The sequence below is a fragment of the Pelobates fuscus genome, chromosome 5, assembly GCF_036172605.1.
Source record: "Pelobates fuscus isolate aPelFus1 chromosome 5, aPelFus1.pri, whole genome shotgun sequence".
Taxonomy (NCBI): Eukaryota; Metazoa; Chordata; class Amphibia; order Anura; family Pelobatidae; genus Pelobates; species Pelobates fuscus.
Window position 1 is genome coordinate 196,524,419 of NC_086321.1, and position 20,284 is coordinate 196,544,702.

Consider the following 20,284-nt stretch of genomic DNA (forward strand, 5'->3'; position numbering starts at 1 on the left):
GCACTCCCCTCCCCCTCCTCGGGCACCTCTTGCTTTAAGATTAACACGCACTTTGATTGACAGACAGATGCTGACACAGCCACTCACTGACATGTACACACTCTCAGATACACATACAATGACACACAATCACTGAAAGACTTACACTGACAGACACATACACTTACTAACAGACAAACTCACTAACAGACACACACATTTACTAAACAACACACATTCACTGATAGACACACATACACACATTCACTTACAGACACATACATTTAATAACAGATACACACACTCACAAATACTGGCAAAAACACTCACAGACACACACTGAGAGTGATACACTGACAGACACACACATTCACTGACAGACTTGCACTGACAGACACACATTCACTGACGGGCACACTCTGACAGACACACGCACAATGACAGACAAACACATTCACTAGCAGGCTTACACTGACAGACACACAAACATTCACTGACAGACACACACTGAAATACTTACACTGACATACACACACATTCCCTGACAGGCATACACACATTCACTCAGACACATACATTCACTAACAAACTTACACTGACAGATACATATTCACAGACACACACATTGACTCAGCCACACACTGACACACATTCACTGATACACACCCTAATACTGACACATGCACACATTGTCTAACACACTTACAAATTGTATGTTGTTTAATTTTAATAGAAATCCATCCAGCTTCTCTACCTTTGGGATAGCTGGAGGGGATTCTTCCCTAGGGTCCAATGGGGCTGATGTCCCTGGGGTCCAATGGGGCTGATGTCCCTGGGGTCCAGTGTAGCTGATGTCCCTGGGGTTTAATTGGCTGGCTCCCGTGATGCTGGGCGGGTGGGCGGACGTTCAATGTGACTGGCAAGGGAGCTGTGACCTTCCTGCTCAGCTCCCTCATGTGCCGCTTAGTGATGCCGGGAGCCGGAGTGACGTCATATTCCGGCTCCCAGCATCACTGCGGTGCACGTGAGCGAGCAGAGCAGGAAGATCTCAGGGGACAATGCTCCCTCACTGCCCACCTCCATAATAAGCAGCTGCCTGCCTCCTCATGAAATTCGTCTAACAGGGCATCTGCCAGGGCATTTAGGGGGCGGCAGTGTTTGCCTCCCCCCTGAAAGTACCGCCCAAGGCAAATGCCTTGTAAGCCTCATGCTAAATACAGCGCTGCTCCCACTGTAAAAGTGATAGTTACAGTTGTGAAAAATAGACAATGGTATCTCACACTTGCATATTGTACTCTGGAAATCTTGCTGTGATATATAAATAAAGAATTTAAAAAAAATATGCAAAACTTAATTTTGACTTTTTTTTCCCCATTACAAAGTAATCCTTTGGTTGATTATTTCTATAACAGTATAAATTTTACTTAAAAATAAAAAAATAAAAATAAAAATAAGTAATTTAATATAGGTAGTTAATGTCTGTGAAGGTAATTCCTAAAGTGACTCAACTAAAACCGAAGATATTACATTGTCTCTACATACATGTGAAGTGTTTCTCAGAAATATAGACAATTATACAAAGGAAGCTGGGTTTGTAAACCACAAATATGCTACAGCGAGTCTTTAAAAGATAAGGTTATGTCTTAGAAAATATAACAAGACAGGGAAATGACCACAGTCAGTAAAAACAAATAATAATAGTAATAATAATAATAATAATAATAATAATAAAAAGATAAGTGTATTTATATATTTCTGTTGTATAATACAATGATATTGTTACACTTCCTGCTTTATATACAGTTTATTTCTATATATATTTTAATATATATATATATATATATATATATATATATATATATATATACATATATATATATATATATATATATAATAATTTTTCATATAATTACAATGAGTTTTTTTATTTCCAACACACAAAAAATGCTTTACCTGCCAGAGTGTGTCAAACTTTTTTCCTTCTGGTATAGACAACTTTCCAGTTTTGTCTCGGTCAATACGATAATGCGAAACTTTTTTGTCATGCAGCAAACACAGAGCATATGATCCATTATTGTCTCGTTCTCTTATACTGAAAATAAAAATAAATAAACATGACTAAAATTCTGCACTTCTCACCTTAGTGAACAACCACATATGTATATGATTTATACTACACAATTTAGAAAATGGATACATTGTTAGGATCAACTTTATCAATTTTATTCATGTAACAACAACAAATGCTTGGGATTTATTCACTACACTCTGAATTGTATTGAAATCCAAATTGCAAAATAACCAAGGTCTCATTAAACTTGAGTTTCAGAATTGCCCCAAATCGGTTATTCTAGTCTTCATTGTGTCGTTCAGATTCAATTCTCTATAATTTGGTGTTGAGTGAATAAACTCCACTGTGGAAAAGTACAGAGCCAGTCAGAGTGAAACTGATTCAAAGAAAAGAGAAAAACAAAAAAAAAATCAATACCAAGATGGGATGTAAAGCATCCCTGAGTTACACACATAACTCAGTTCATTGTGAGTCATAGACATGTGCATTTGGTTTCAAATTAATTGCGGTGCTAATTTTACGTGATTTTCGTTCGAAATCCCGAACTCTGAAATGCTATATGGATAAATCACAAAACAAACTAAACAGACTATTAGCTAACCATTTTGCTTATTTTGTGATTCAGAGGATTGTTTGAATCGCGGAAAAATAATTTATGGAAAAATAAATTATTGATGGTTAGGTGAAAACCACTATATGTTGATTTCAGTCACAGGTCCACTAAAGAAGGAGCAGTAAAACATTTTTTTATTTAATAAATATATAATATATAAATATAGATTTTTTTTACTGCTCCTCTTTTTGCTGCTCCTCCTTATATCGTCTCACTTGATCTGTGAACAATATGCAACAAAAATGCACCTATGAGTGTATCGTGAAATATATTCATAATATTTCTATTTTGCAGTACACTCACTAAATGTATACGTTTTGTGCCATTTTGGTTCGTCTTAATAATTATCCTGAACGAAAATGCAAGATGGACGAAACAAATTCTTCGTACAAATCGTTTTGGACGTGCCAAATCATCTCACTGTGCACAAGTATTTTGAGCTACTAACTATATCAATAGCTGTCAGAAAGGCAATTGAGAAGATCAAAAAATGTGCTTGATGTGAGGAAGTAATCTCATGTTGAATAATCTAATAAAAGGAAGATAGCAGTGGATTTGACAGCTATTGATATAGTTATTTGCACGGAGCTGTGCTCCGCCGAACAAATTGTTTACTTATCACATGACATCACAGGGGGAGTGGCTTGATTGCATGCATGCGTATGGGGAAGCAATACACACAAACACACAGGTGATTGAAGTCGGGTAAGTGAACTTTCCTTATTTATAGTCAGTTAGTAATGATACATGCTATTTATGTCCTGATGAAAGTTTGCTGATGTAAACTGAAACGTTGACTATGACTATGGATTAAAAGCCATTCTTGTTTTTTACACATGTCCTTGAGTGCTGGCTTTATTTGGAAATTATATTTTTGTGCAGCTGAGTACCGGGCACTTAACAGAGGGGAAAGCTGGAGTGCAAAACACCAACAAACTGTATATATATACACAGTATTTACTATTTATTTCTTTTTCTTTACCAATAAAATTTAATAACAGGCATATTGAAACCTGCTGAGGCAGACATTACCACAGCAATGAAAGTACGATGCTATAACAACGAAATTAATAAAAGTTAATGAAAGTGAATTGATTTTGCTGTACTAACAAAATTTAAGATCAGGTATATTTAAACCTGCTGAGGCAGATGCTATTATAGCAATGAAAGTAAATAAAAGGCAACAATTCATTTTCTGCCGTCTGAAACTAATACTTACATGTTTCAAATCTGGGTATATGGAAAAATGCATTTTTAGATATAAGTTAAATTCTGCTTAGATGTGAGTTATTGTTACATATTTCTAGTCTTGTTATGTAATAAATTGAGCATATGAGTTACAATCCAGCCTATTTAGTATGGTATCGGTAGCTAATAGAATACCAGAAAGGTAATGCTTTGTTTATAAAACAATAGTAAATACTCTTGCTTTATGTAATTCTGCTGTCACTTGTTCACATAGCACCTATTCCTAACCCACTTATATTGTGTTCTAAATATAAACGTTTTTGTATTTCTCGTTCTTTTTCTGCCAGAGAATACAAAACGGCAGTTACATTCAAATCTGCCTGGGCGGGCGTTACCATAGTAACGTCAGTCAACAAAGTGCAATAATGTTATATGTGGGTCAAAATAAGTAACAAGATTTATAAGCTGGTGTATTTTGATACACTGTGACCACCTGGTCATATGAAAGCTAAGTTGTCTCAAATTTTAGATTTGTGAGAAATCTGCCGTGACTAAATTGGTACCGGTAAACCGCTATATAAGCGAATGCATTGAGACAGACCTCATCCATTGAGAAAGCCGCAGGAGCGGAGAAACGCGTCTGGAGAGGTCTGACTCCCAACACTACAAGCCACCACTTGGATTACAAAAGGACTTTTATTCGATCTATTTTTTTCTATTTTTTTCAACATCATATATTTTAACTCGGGACGCCGAGCATCTGAATAAGGTCTGGACTTTGTTATGGCTTTCATTTAAATTATTCGAACAATACATATTTTATGTATAAGTAATTACTTTTTTTATATTTTGTCTGACTTTTACAATAAATTGTTTTATACTTAACTTTGAGTGTGCAAGTAAGGTCAGTTTTTGATCTACTACTAGAGAAGGGGTAATCTCTTTATGTATTTAAACTGTATATATATATATATATATATATATATATATATATATATATATATATATATATATATATATATATATATAAAATACAAAATACACTGACTTATATATATATATATACACATGGTGGCCCAAAAGTAGGTTTACAGTATAGTTTATTTGCATTTTATTACATTGTTTATTACATTTATATTTGTTTAACACCATTTAATCTCGTAAGTGCTCGAAATGTCTTCCATCAACGTATGCTTCTGAGATGAACTCTTTTAATTTTTCCACTGTCTGGGGCTTCCTCTCGAAAACCTTATCCTTTACTACTCCCCATAAAAAGAAGTCCTTATGTTTTAAGTCGGGTGAACATTGCGGCCATTCAATACTGCCACATTGTCCAATCCAATGATGTGGGCAGGTCTTTCTTACCTTACTGCTAAAGCATAATGAAGATGTGCTCTATCTTGTTGGAAGAGCAGTTCGGCAAAGTTAGTCCTGGTTTTGAGTTTTGGCACTACTGTGCTGCGCAAAAAGTTTAGGTAATTGTTACTATCCACAGTTCTATTAAGGAAAACTGGTCCTACAACACCTTCGCCATACTGTGACACCTGGCTGGCTCAGTAGAGATGTGATAGTCAAATGAGGATTAATACCTGACCAGTACACACAGTTATGCCTATTCTCGTTGCCTGACAATTTGAAAGAAGCCTCATCTGATCAAATGATCTAATCAAGAAGGTCTGGTTCATTAGAGATTTGGTTACGCATCATCTCACAGGATTCCAACTGAAGTTCTGGGTCGCCATCCAGAAGACCATTTAACAGTCTTGGATGGTACAGCTTCAATTTCAAATTAGGCATTAAGGGTTTCAAGGATGTTCTCGATATGGATAGCACATCGTGTGGACTTTTTTCTGGCTGTTCACAAATGTCAGAGCGACTCTCATCTCATTCTCCTCTGTCATAGATGTTCTAGGATGTCTAGATTTCGATTCATTAACCACTGCACCTGTTGCTTCAAATTTATCTCTAATACCATAAATTGTCAGACGTATTGGTGAGGAATGACAAATGCTTCTTGCCACGCTCAGCATTTTTCAGTTTTTTAGTACTATTTTAAAATTCACTTTCTTTGTTCTTGACTCAGGTTCACGGTCATCATTAACAATAACAGTACAATAACAGTATTATTATTTTATCTACCCTCCACTATTCTCTCAAACTGACACACTGATAGTTAAAACCTGAAATGTAACTGTGACTTTGTTGTGTGTCAGTGTGTAAGCATACCCATATAATCTGTTGTGATAAATTTAATTGATTCAACTATATGCCTACGTTTGGGCCATCATGTGTATGGTATGGCACTCAGATGTAGGCACCGGGTGCTGGTATCTTGGATTTATCCTGACCTCTAATTGGAACAAATGCACCAAAAATGTAGATACCACATGCACATAATTCTTTGCAAGATCCTTTTTTAATGCAGGTATGGAACCAAGATCACATAATGAATTACACCACTAAATTATTTCCCCACACTTCCCCACACTTAGTAAAAATATAAATAGAAGTAAATAGACAATATGCTTAAAGGGACACTCCAAACACTTAAAGCACTTCAGCTTGCCGAAGTGCTGTATATGTGAAGAGAGTGTCCCATAAAGTATATTTGCTACATACTTAAATCTATCCTGAATCAGAACCAATGCGTTATTATGTGAGTGCGGTATCTATCTGCATTTTTGGTATATATTTACACATCTGAATTTCTCAAGGATGTGTCATATTAGTTTTTACTTTAATGTTTTTATCTTCTTAATAAAATATAATAATGTTCAACTGCCGGCGGTACAATCAATGGATATGTCATGCTACTACTTACTTTCAGGTGCACTGATTGCTATTTTACAGGCCCACGATTCCAAATTTTGAAAGCTTTTCATTTTGAAACAGTATTATTTAACCTGTGACTTCCAGAATATTTTTTACTCTTAAGCATGTGAGAATCAGGCAAAATAAGTTTATTTTATGTATTTACACCAGTTACACCAAATGTTACAGTTAAGATAGTGCAGAGGTTAAGGGACAGAGGCAGTGTAAAATCTAGAGGTAAGTAGTGGTTAAAGGTTAAGAGTAGTGTTATTGTTAGAGAAGTGTAGTTAGGGTTAAGGGGATTTATTTCATGTCAGGGTATATGTTTATTACTATATTATTCAAGAGAGACCGACCAACCTAACACATGGGTATTATGTTCAAGCTATAGTATTACAAGATTATTTTGAAATTAATCCTCTGATCCCCCAAAGTTTTAATTTTAAGCACTCATGCCAACAGTCTATTATTAATTGCTTGACCATGCAAGAGAAGGGGAAGACCAAAGAGTCTTTGGGCACTCACTCCTTCCACCATTGCTTGTATTGTGAAATATGGATTAAATACGTTAAACAATGTAAGTCCAGACAATTTTAATAGTCCTTCACCTCTCACCTGATGTGCCTTCTAACAAATGCCTGAATACGAGGTATCATTTATCTATGTTTCCCTTGGTTAGTATGGGCAAATCTATTCGTTTCTTTTTAAAATTTACTTATCGCTTAAATTATTTTCCCACGGCTACTTGTGCAGTCAACAGGCAAATATTAAAATTTTAGATATTCCCAGAAATCTCTGATGTTAGTTTGGAGGCAATTTGTCAACTTATTGGTGCATGACAAAATGCTAAACTCCATAATTTCAGAGTATTTTTTTTTTGCAATTGTTTAGGAGATACGTGTTTTTACTGAATAGGATAAGAACATTCAGTGCAATTGCCCAAACTAACCTCATAATTTTGTTTAGATCATTTCCGAATTGGAACCTTTGACAATATAGTGAAGAACTAAATTGCACATGTTGTTTGACATAAGGCATAGCAAGCTTGCTTTCATCTTTAGGCACAAAAGTAACAAATAGCCATGTCATAAGTACTGAATGTAGATGATTTATGAAGATAAATTATTAAATCACAAGATATAAGGTATGTGCTGCAATAAAAGAATGCATTTGATAACTTTAACAGAATTCACGATACATAGTCAGCCTCACGTTTTCTGTTACTTGTTTGCATACTGTTTAATGGTAACCACCGGTCAGCACAGGAAGTAAAATGCATGCAGAGTCCTAATAAGCTAAGAAACCACAACACTTTCAGAACATTCAGATAAAATTCACATATTTAGTATAGTCAGTACAAAAATGAACTGAGTGGGCTGGATTCTCCTAGTCAAGTAAGGTTTACCTTACTTACCGAATAGCTATTTTTCTAAAGACGGAGAAATTGCTTTTCAAAAAGCAGAAAAAAATTTAAAAAGAAGAGTATATCAATACTATTTTCTTGGGTGGGATTCTCAATCCCTAATATTTCAATATCATATTTATACATATATTTTTCACATTGTTTTGCTCTTTGTCTCATTTTTTGAAAGATCCTATTTCATAGCACAGTGGAAATATATGGTTACATTTTATGCTCGAGATATATAAAACAAACTTGCAGATGTGAAATGGAAGCTTGTCAAGTTTACTACACATATTTTTCTCATTGGAAAATGCACATTCCTTTAATTTTCTCTCTGTATACCTCGCAAGTGTCCCTATTAGAAGTGACAGTCCCTATTTCCCCCTGTCCTTCTTTTCTATCCTAATGTGGTCCTGGTGATCACTACCAGATCATGTGTGTATAACTAAAGTTCCTAGTGTGTCTTTTAGGGGGCAGACATTCCAATGAGGTTTCCCAGTAGAAAGTAAATATGCCTGAATAGAGAGGAAAGTAAGAATAGAAATCAATAGACACGACTATTTGTTCCAGATTGAGGAATATACTTAATAGCAGGCACCAATGTTCCACATTTAGTCTGGGATGGTAGTTAGCTCTTTTGCTAGACTAGACAGTCCTCAATGGTGGTCTTAGCCCCTATACAACCCCTGTGCCCACCTCTACAGCCCTTGGACCCTCCTTCTACTGCCCCTGCCCCCCCCAAAGCCCCTAACTCCCTTTCTACACATCCCTCCAACTACAGCATCTATCCCCCCATGTGCAGCCATTTTTTCCATACTACACACCCTACCTGTGTCTGTATGTCTTTGTGGTGCCTAGGGGAAAGAAAGAGACACACAAAGGGGCTGGGGGAAGTAAGAGATACACAAGGGGGTTGTCAGAGACACACAAGGAGGCATAAGACACACTAAAGGGGGATAAAATACACTAAAGGGGGTAAGAAATTCAAAAGGGGGGTGGAGTGGCACATTTTTAGGGGTTTAAGGGGCAAAATGCATATTTGCCTTTGTAGCCAAAAATCTTTACAATGGCCCTGTTTCCCATAATGCTCTTATAGCAATAATGCTGGCAAAGCATTAGGGGAAATGTAGTTCCGTTTGGAGTGCCGACGTTTAGCTATCCCTGATCTAGTGTGTTATAGAAACAAAAAAAGAATCCCATTTTAAATAAAATAATACTGCTAATATACATTAGCATGCCATTGGATATCATCATCATTGTGTAACAGGAAGGGAGACAAACTGTTCATTGGAATACGTGTATTCTAGATTTCAAAATCTTTTTCAAGCTGTTTAGGTTGGATGCAATGGATTATTCACAGCCATACATCCAACCAGGGCCGTCTTTAACGCGGGGCAAACGGGGCAGCTGCCCCGGGCCCAGTTGCTCCTGGGGGGCCCAGAGCAGCTGCCCCATGGGCCCCGCGATTTGCGCAGCCCCCCTTGGACCCGGCGGTGCGGCTGCACAGAGCCGCACCGGCCCGCACGCTGAGGAGGCTCCCCGGGTGGCTCATGCACTAAGGGCCACCCGGGGAGCATGTGTGAGCAGGGGCCCGGTCTGGCGCTGTGACGCTTAAACAGCGCGACCGGGCCCCTTCCTGTACCGGCTTCCTCCCGCACTTCCTCCCGACGGAGAACACAGCCACGCGGGAGGAGAATGGCAGGGAGGGGAGTTCCAGAGGAGAACTCCCATCTGCCTCAGCCTGCCACTGGACCCCAGGGAAACCACCCTCCAGGAAAAGGTAAGAACCTGGAGGGTGGCTAAATGTATGCTTGTGTGTAAGTATGTCTGTGTGTGTCAGTATGTCTGTTTGTGTATGTATGTATGTGTGTATGTCAGTAGGCCTGTGTGTGTCAGTATGTCTGTCTATGTGTATGTCAGTATGCCTGTGTGTCAATACTTCTGTCAGTGCATGTGTCTGTGTGTGTCAGTGTATGTGTCTGTGTGTGTCAGTATATCTGTCAGTGTATGTGTTTGTGTGTGTGTCAGTATATCTGTCAGTGTATGTGTCTGTGTGTGTATGTATGTCTGTGTGTGTCAATACGTCTGTCAGTGTATGTATCTGTGTGTCAGTATATCTGTCAGTGTATGTGTCTGTGTGTGTATGTATGTCCGTGTGTGTGTGTGTCAATACGTCTGTCAGTGTATGTGTCTGTGTGTGTCAGTATATCTGTCAGTGTATATGTCTGTGTGTGTGTGTGTGTGTGTGTGTCAATACATCTGTCAGTGTATGTGTCTGTGTGTGTCAGTATATCTGTCAGTGTATGTGCCTGTGTGTGTGTGTGTATGTATGTATGTATGTCTGTGTGTGTGTCAGTATGTCTGCCAGTATATATTTGTGTGTCAGTGTATGTGTGTGTCAGTATGTATCTGTGAATGTTTTAATGTCTGTCTGTGTGTATGTGCCAGTACGTCTGTCTATGTGTATGTCAGTATGCCTGTGTGTGTGTCAGTATGCCTGTGTGTGTGTCAGTATGCCTGTGTGTGTGTCAGTATGCCTGTGTGTGTCAATACGTCTGTGTGTGTGTGTCAGTATGTCTGCCAGTATATATTTGTGTGTATCTGTGAATGTTTTAATGTCTGTCTGTGTCTGTATGTGCCAGTACGTCTGTCAGTGTGATTGCACATTGGGCGTAATTGGGGGGAGGGATAGGAGGGGCAGGGCCCAGGGGGCCCAAGAAAATGCATTGCCCAGGGTCCTAATCATATTAAAGACGGCCCTGCATCCAACACAGCATTTTTACAAGTTAGCCATCTGCTAAATTGTGCTGATTCTTAATTACAAGTAAAATAAACAGTATTAATTAAGCAGATCTTATTCTGATAAAAAAAGGAATGGAAATAATTGTTTGTTTTTTTCCAATTCCAAAACTAATTTTCTCTAGCCCTGTAAATACATTTGGTGACATTCAGAAACACCATAATATTTTTTTTTTTGTATGCACTTTCTCACTGTTTGTTCAGGAAATGTTTTGTGGGCACTGCTACGCATACAGAGTTCAATGTGCACTAACATTCATAAACATAGCTTTCATGTGAAGCAAGATAAAAAGGGCGCGCTATACCTTTAAAGTTTTTGTATATATAGCTTTCAAGTGGCCTGTCTGCCAAAGGGACTTTTTATTGGTGCAGTGTATGCACTCAGGTTCAGGCAAAAGCAATAACAAAATAACTTACCACTAAAGAGTAGGGTATATAGGTGATTCATAAAAATCAGTATCTGACTGTGAGGTAGTCTGAAATCAGTTATTACAAATGAGTTTACTGCACTCCTTGTTCAAAAAAAACTCTAGAGCTCAAATTGACCTTAATTGGTGAAGGACAGAGTGAGAGAGAGGCTTGTATAGATATGAACACACTGATGGAGATTTACCAAAGTGTTGCTGACACTTTACAACTTTTTTTTTTTTTTTGCTCCCTAACTGTAATCTTTTATTTTTTTTTTTATTCTTTATTTTAAGTGCAATAACAGTGGCACAGACACATTTGGATACTCCACAACAGCATATGTATGAGACATAACAGTGAACAAATCAATATGGAGACATCGCACATTTTTTATATATAATGGGCTGTGTGGTTATAACGAGTTTGCCGTCTTTAATAATGGTGAATTCTAGGGCTACGAATAACGATGCTTTGGTAACGGTACAGGGTAGTAATGGTCCAGGGTTTTGCGCTTGTAAGCCACCTGTCCCGTTAAGTGGCTTTGGTAACGATGGGAACCTGGGTCGCAATAAAGCATGCCTGTCAGCACTGTGTGTCTGCAGGTATAGGATAATTCTCTTCTGTGTCATATAAGACACTTATATCAGTGCTGCAGTGATGCCTATGCAAATTAAAAAAAAAAGGGAAAGAACACAACATATGTTACACTAACACAGTTGTCTTGCAAACATACCTGCCCACAGGCACTAAAATGCGGCCGCCAGCTGGGGAGGGAGGGAGAGAAGAGAGGAACCGGTGGAACTCTAGCCAGCAGCTCCGCCAGGGTCCTCTCGCGAGGTCTGAGCGTTGCCGCAGTAACCACGGCAACGCTCAGATCTCGCGAGAGTGAACTCTATCCTAGAGTTCACTCTCACCACTAGGACCACCAGGGATGGCAGCATGGCTCCCTCCTCCATGGAAACCTGGCTCCCTCCTCTCCCAGGCTAAAGGTAAGAAGGTAGGGGGGGGACATAACTTTTTTTTAAATTATTAATAAAAAATATATTAAAATAAATTCCCTAACAGCCCCCTCACATAAAATAAATTCACTAACAGCCCCCTCACACACACAGCACCCCCAGACACACACAGCACCCCCACACACACACAGTGCCCAGACACACACAGTACCCAGACACACACAGCACCCCCAGACACACAGCACCCAGACACACACAGCACTCCCAGACACACACAGCACTCTCAGACACACACAACACCCTCAGACAGACAGAACCCTCACTCCCAGTCCGGCCCTAGCTGTGTGTGTGTGAGGTGCTGTAGGTGAGGGGTGAGTGGTGTGTATATGTGAGAGGTACTGTATGTGAGGGGTGAGTGGTGTGTGTGTTCTGGTGGTGGTGATCTATACAGCCTGCAGCTCAACTTCACTCCTCCTGAGCTGAACGCTGTGTGGAGCGTTAAAAGTAGTCGAAGTGGCCGCCATTAGACAATCGAACACGTGGCGGTGGCCATTTTAATGCAGTCAAACGCGGTCTGCGGTGTGTGCCATCAAATCCCTGGAACAGAAATCAGCCACACATTTGAATGAACACCGCTGACCTGTACCTTCCCCTACCCTTCGACACTACTGCTGGAGACTAAGTCCTATTCGAAGATTCGAACACACGTTCGAATGGGACTTTGTCATCTTTTTCATGTGAAATAGAGGGCCACCCAACTAATGACCACCGCGGAAGTTTAACCAGTTTTACTTCGACAGGAATATCTGCCGCCTAAAAGACACACTAGGAACTTTAGTTATACACACACGATCTGGTAGTGACAGGCCACATTATCTCTTAGCTAAAGGGACACTCCAGCCCCTATGATCTTTTTTGCTTTTAGAAGTGGTCATTAAGGAAGGATCCTTATGTGAAGCGTTTCAGTTTGAAACACTGCACATATAGAATAATTTGCACCTTTGTGCCAGAATTTTGTTCAGGGATGCCTAATGTTTAATTTGTTTTAAAAAATTATGTCTGTAATCAGAGGGCATTGGGTGCTGGTGACAGAAGTTATCAGATTTTGCTCTTGAGGACAGCACTTATGTCCCCTTCTTCCAGCTCCAACACCTTGAATTTTGACAAATCCAACTTTTTAAAAAATATATGTAAAACTACTCCTTGTCCATTCCCCCTGCCCTTCCAAGAAAGAGAGTGTGCATTTGCTCTTCGCCTGGTAGAATGGTCCAATTACTAAAGTGTAGCTAATAATAAACATATGTTATAATAATATTGAGATTTCATAATGTTTACAGAGTAAATTGTAAGTTAACTTTAGCTACAGCTAAATTAACATTGCCCACAAACACTCCTTGCACAAATACATATATTTAACCCCTTAAGGACACATGACATTTGTGACATGTCATGATTCCCTTTTATTCCAGAAGTTTAGTCCTTAAGGGGTTACAAAAAATGAGATGTATTTTGCAATTATCATTTGAAACAAACAATATAATCTGCAGATTTCCAAAATGGCTGCGAAATGTAAACATTATGACTTTATATCTGAAATACATTATGGCTGCATATCGGAATGTCAATATACAGTAAGTATACCGTATTTATTCGAGTATAACGCGCACACGTGTATAACGCGCACCCCTAATTTTCGATTAAAAATCGGTATAAAATGTTGTATCGATTTTTAATCTAAAATTAGGGGTGCTCGTTATACTCAAATAAATATTAGCCCAGCAGAAGAGGGAGGGAGTGGGTGCTCCGATAATACCTCCCAGGACCGCCGGGCAGCAAGCGTTTACTCACCTCCCTGCAGCTCCTACAGCTCCCCAGTGTAAATCTCGCGAGACCCGCGGCCATCAGAGCTGGCCGTGGGTCTCGCGAGATTTACACTGGGGAGCTGGAGGAGCTGCAGGGAGGTGAGTAAACGCTTGCTGCCCGCCCCCCCAGGACCGCCGGGCTTGTAATGAGCCCGGCGGTCCTGGGAGGTATTATCGGAGCACCCACTCCCTCCCTCTTCTGCTGGGCTAATATTTATTCGAGTATAACGAGCACCCCTAATTTTAGATTAAAAATCGATACAACATTTTATACCGATTTTTAATCGAAAATTAGGGGTGCGCGTTATACACGTGTGCGCGTTATACTCGAATAAATACGGTATACTTACTGTATATTGACATTCCGATATGCAGCCATAATGTATTTCAGATATAAAGTCATAATGTTTACATTTCGCAGCCATTTTGGAAATCTGCAGATTATATTGTTTGTTTCAAATGATAATTGCAAAATACATCTCATTTTTTGTAACCCCTTAAGGACTAAACTTCTGGAATAAAAGGGAATCATGACATGTCACAAATGTCATGTGTCCTTAAGGGGTTAAATATATGTATTTGTGCAAGGAGTGTTTGTGGACAATGTTAATTTAGCTGTAGCTAAAGTTAACTTACAATTTACTCTGTAAACATTATGAAATCTCAATATTATTATAACATATTATTATAACATATTATAACATATGTTTCGATTTTTAATCGAAAATTAGGGGTGCGCGTTATACACGTGTGCGCGTTATACTCGAATAAATACGGTAGTTTCATAGCTTAACATCCATATGATAAAGGGCGTTGAAGATTGTTATTCTTTATAAGGTATATTTTGATGGTAATTTGTGGCTAATTAGAAGAAATTTGATTGTTAATAGTAAACACAAATAATCACAATTCTGTATAACAGTAACTTAATTGAGTCCTTTTTACATTTGTGACTTTTTTTGTTTGACAGGTTTGATTGAATTCCTGTAGCTTATAAATATATATGAGCTTAAAATGTAATTATAACATTATGCTGCAAACCTGTCCTTTCAAGAGCAAGAAAAATATGTACCTTTAATTTAGCTACTATTAAAATCCAATATTTGTAAATGTAAAGGTAGAACTACTTACAGAAATGTTCCGTTTGTCTTTGGTCCATTCAATAGTAATGCTTCGGAATCTTCGCGTGAGATCTTTCCATGAAACCAAGGCATCTTTTCATGAGCTGTTGTGGCTATTAACTTCTCCAGCTGAGGCTTTTGACTAATAATGGCTTGCTCAAGAGCTGCCCCCTTCAATTGAAATAAACAACTGATTTTAGAAAACAGGACCGTCTTGTTTGAATTAAATTAAGAACAATTTTAAATTAATAATTACATTTTAACTATACAGTGGGACCTCGGTTTACAAACGCTTCGGTTAACATAATTTTCGGTTTCCAAATGAAAATCCGAATTTTTTCGTAATACAAGGCAAGTTTCCCCAGGATGCATTGCACCTGGGAGGTTTATAGCACCGCCCCCTGCATGCTGGAGCCTGTGGGTTGCACGTGGCGTAGAGTGTGGAGGTGTTGGAGCGGCTTTTGCATCGAGTTTTAGAGTAATTCTGGAAATTGTTTTCAGTTGTTTTGGGACTTTTTGGTGCATTTCTCAAGCTGTGGAAAGGTAGGGAGCTGAGCTTTGTCATTTGCATGCCTTTTATTGTGTGTTTTGGGTTGGTTTCCATGCCAGCTCATTTTTACTTTTTTCTGACCTCCAGAACGGATTAATTGGTTTTCAATGCATTCCAGGGAAACTGCGTTTTGGTTTACACATTTTTCACAATAAGAAACGTCCCGGAGAACGCATTAAATTCGTAAACCGAGGTCCCACTGTAGTTGAATGCATCTTCTTTTTCCTTGCCAGGCTCCAACTATGCCATTGATTGATCCAGCAGTAGATTTTAAAATTAAAGTTAAGAAATAACTTAATGAATGTAATTAGAGATAGAAAAACTAACAAAAATATCAAAAACACTTGAGAATTAAGCATAGAAGAAATAATGTAACATAATATACACAAACAAGATAGTAAGCAAAAACACACGCACATACACATACATGTATATTTTTATGTATATTTGTATATATGCCTGTGTGTGTGTGTGTTTGTGTGTTTTGCTTTTAATTGGTGTCTTCCACTGCATATATCTGAATAGACACACAAAATATAACAGTGCAGATTAAAGCTTAAAAGGACACTATAGCCACCAAAACAACTTTAGCTTAATGAAGCAGTTTTTGGTGTATAGCTCACACCCTTACAATTTCACTGCTCAATTCTCTGCTATTTAGGAGTTAAATCATGTTGTTTATACAGCCCTTATCACCGCTCCCTGTATGTACCCCTTCCCAAACACTTCCTGTAAAGAGAGATCTAATGTTTAAACTTCCTTTATTACACAGTTTAATTTAAAATTTTATTATATCCGGCTATGTTAATAGTCTTCTAGACCTTGCAGATTAAAAAGGAAACCATTTTTTTCATGCAGCCTGTGTCATTTACAGTTAGAGGAGGTGTGGCTAGGGTTGCATGTACAGAAACAAAAGTGATTTAACTCCCAAATTTCAGAGAACTCAGCAGTGTGAGACTGCAGGGGCATGTTCAATACACTAAAACAGGTTAAATAAGCTAAAGTTGTTTCGATGCCTAGTGTCCCTTTAATCTAAACTTTGTATGACTAGTGGTTTTGAGGTGTTTGATTTTTTTTTTTCTGGGGAGTACCCCCTTAGGTCTGTTAGATTGTCTTGTGTCTTAGTTATATCTAAGATCAATTTTATCTTTATATACAAGAAACAAACCTCCCCCCACAAAGTTTAAAAGGAAGGCCAGATGTAAGGAGGTAGTCCCAGAAAAGGACGCACAAGTTCCACTACAGAGAATGCAATATACTCTTCTCTAAAAACAGCTAACCCAAATAAAAATAATAGGAGTATTGTCACTGTATATGCACTTAATATGTGATCATATTCAGAGACCAAACCCCAATTTTTTTTATCTGGGTTATGGTTTTTAGAGAAAACTATCTATGCATACAGATCCTGAACAGCATTAGGTTTATGTAAATCTATACAGCGGTTTTACAACAGTTTCTTGCTTCTTATTTCATGCTCATTATTATTGAATGTTTGGTATGATCGCATTTTTTTTTTTAGCAAAATCATAGATTGCTGTTCTCTTTTTCTTTTATATTCACTGCTTTCATTATGCTATGTACATATATACATAGTATGCAACTGTATATTATCCGCATATCGATGTGTTTTAGTGTCTCACTATCTATTTATTTTCTTATTCTCACCATTCTGCATCTCACCATTTGCTTTTTTTCACTGGTTTGTATATTTTGCCCCTGCAATCTCACCGCTAAATTATGTGTCTTATGCCATACAGGTGTTAAATCACTTTGGTCATGTAGCTCCTACTCGGTTAATAGCCTTCTAGACCCTGCAGTAACCTCCTATGTGTGATTAACCCCTTAAAAGCCGTTACGGTGTTCCATGCCGTCCTGCTTTTAATGTGCTTAAAAGCCGTTGTCAAGCGTCAAGCAGCAAGGTTTGTAAAATATACTGTGCAAACTCTTTGTGTGTCAAAAATGCTAAATATATAGTAAAAACTCAGTGTGTAGGTCAAAAAGGCAGCAAAACTGTACACTTGGTACAAAATGGCCAAAAAATCAACCAATGCTAAGGTTTAAAATATGTCTTTTGCATTACCCAGGGGTGTCTTCTTTAAGAAATGGTATGCCTTTATGGGATAGTTGAAATATGTAGCTTCCTAAAGTGCATCAAAATGGAACACGGACCCGTTAAAACATCTATGAAAATTAAGACTTGAAAACCTGAAAGTGTCACGTCTCTTTTACAGCACTGTAACTTTACAAAACAGTGTCTAGGTCATACATTGGGCATATTGTTTTACTCAAAATGTAACATAATGAGCATAAAGACAAGTTAAGGCACAATATATGCCATATAAGATACCCTGGAGTGTCTGCTTTCTCAATTGGAAGTCCTTTGTGGGTTTATTTGAACAGTCAAACTGCTATAATGCCCCAGAATTAGACATAGGCCCATCAAATTCATCTATGAAAATTCTAACTACAGAAACTTAAATAGCCTTGTCTCTTATATGGCATTGTAGCTTCACAGAATAGTGCCAAAAGCATACAATGGGGGTATTGTTGTACTCAGCAGTTGTACTCTGTACAGGAATAGCACACACCAGCTTTACGAAATACCCTCCACTGCATGTCATTGTCCCCCCTCCCCTCCTGTGCCTTTCATTGTACCACAAGCCTCTCTGTGCCTGTCATTGTCCCCAGTCTTCTCCTGTGCCTTTCATTGTCCCCCAGCCTTCCTGTGCCTTTTATTGTCCCCCCTTGCCTTCTATGCCTTTCATTGTCCCCCTAGCCCTCATGTGCCGTTTAGTGTCCCCCTTCCTCTGGTGCCTGTCATTGTCCCCCCTCCCTCCAGTGCCTGTCATTGCCCCCTCCCCCTCCTGTGCCTTTTATTGTCTCCCCGCCACCTCCTGCGCCTTTAATAGTTCCACCTCCCTTGTGTGCTTTTCATTGTCCTCCCACTCACCTCCCTCCATGTGGCGTGGCTTGAGTGGGCAGACCGTGGCCTCCCATATATCTCATTTCCTTCCCCCCATGTGTCTTACCCCCTCTCCCCACATGTGCCAACTTAGAGGTACTGCACTTCCTGTCAGACCAGGTATTGAACCATTGGACCATCTAAAGAGCTACGTGTGTCTGCAGAGCTGCAGTTGGGCCATGTCTGACATATACACACACACTGACACACATACAGATGTACAGACACACAAAGACACACACTCAGATACAGGGACACAGAGGCGAGGTTAGCCAGGCAAGGGGGTGGTGTTAAGCTATTGTGGGCGGGTGGGGGCAGGCACCAGCATCTTGCGGCACCCTCCCTCCCTCTCATGCGGCTGGACTGCCTTAGCTGGGAGGAAGTTCCCGGCTCTCACTCACTTCCTCCCAGCTCTACCAGCTAAGAAGTGGTCCTGTCGCACTGCTAAAGCGCCACAGTGCACGACTGGGCTCCTTATGACAAATGTCCATCAGGTGTCCCTGAGTGCATGGGCCGCCTAATGGACCTTCACTCAGGCTCCCAGCCCGTGTGGCGTGATCTATAAGGTTGATTAACTATCTAATGGTATTGGTATAAAGTGATCATGCAAGAAAAAGGATGTTAGTATAACAGTTTATATAGCTTGTATTTCACAACATTTTTCTCTCAATATTTTAGGAAGCATTTTACACATATGTACTGTTATGCCATGCTTATGTATGTATTTATTTATTTATATACTGTAATTCACATTTTTTTTTTTTTTTTTTTTATTAATACAGATTGGAGCTATTTATAATGACGATCATAATCAATTTTTTCATATTTTTATCTTTGCACAACTTTTATATATATGATGTGTGAATGGAATTTTTAAATAAGAAAATGTGTTTTAATTTATTTATAATTTTTTACAGGGACTTCATAAGCTCACATTTTTTTTTATATATTTTTGTTTGAAGTAATTTTTATTGAAAAAAATTATACATTTTAAATACATATATACATATATAATGGCTCTTGATTAGAGCCTATCACAAACAATAGTCAATGCAGGATACAAATCATTAGTTTACAATGAAGTTTAACAATTTAGCAGTAAGCTATTAGAACCTTTATCATAGTTCATTATTACATTAGTAGTCCAAAATAGACTGAGTCTGGCATAAAATTACAAGTTTCCAACAATATTTTAACAAATTCCTCAATAAGCTAAGGAAAACTTTTTTAATAATTCAACATTGCAATATTCTACAAAAATAGTAAGATCCGACATTGTACTATCACTCACTCTTACATCATATACCACACAATCATACATGATTTGGGTTATCTCAGATATCTCATACAAAAATGAAAAAATAAAAATAATTCTTTAATCCTTGTTTACTGTGGCAATATTGGAATAATACTGGGTTATACGCTCGTATTAACTCTCTTCGAAAAGCTTATTTATTTTCTTTATTTAGGCCCGTTTGAATAAGACTCAAATAAAGATCTTTAGTTGTGCTTTTAGAGTACAGTTAGATAAGATCACTCTCATTTCCATATCC

The 20,284-nt window shown here is 38.3% G+C and overlaps 1 protein-coding gene across 2 annotated transcripts in view; it reads right to left on the minus strand.

Moving 5' to 3' along the window:
* Positions 1-20,284, minus strand: part of SYK (spleen associated tyrosine kinase) — a 108,440-nt gene that overhangs the window by 65,804 nt on the left and 22,352 nt on the right. For both annotated transcript variants that reach the window (XM_063454938.1, XM_063454937.1), the window contains exons 3-4: positions 15,227-15,387; positions 1,933-2,071 (exon numbers count right to left, since the gene is read on the minus strand). In XM_063454938.1, coding sequence (XP_063311008.1) covers positions 1,933-2,071; positions 15,227-15,387 — 300 coding nt within the window. The remainder of the gene's footprint in view (positions 1-1,932; positions 2,072-15,226; positions 15,388-20,284) is intronic.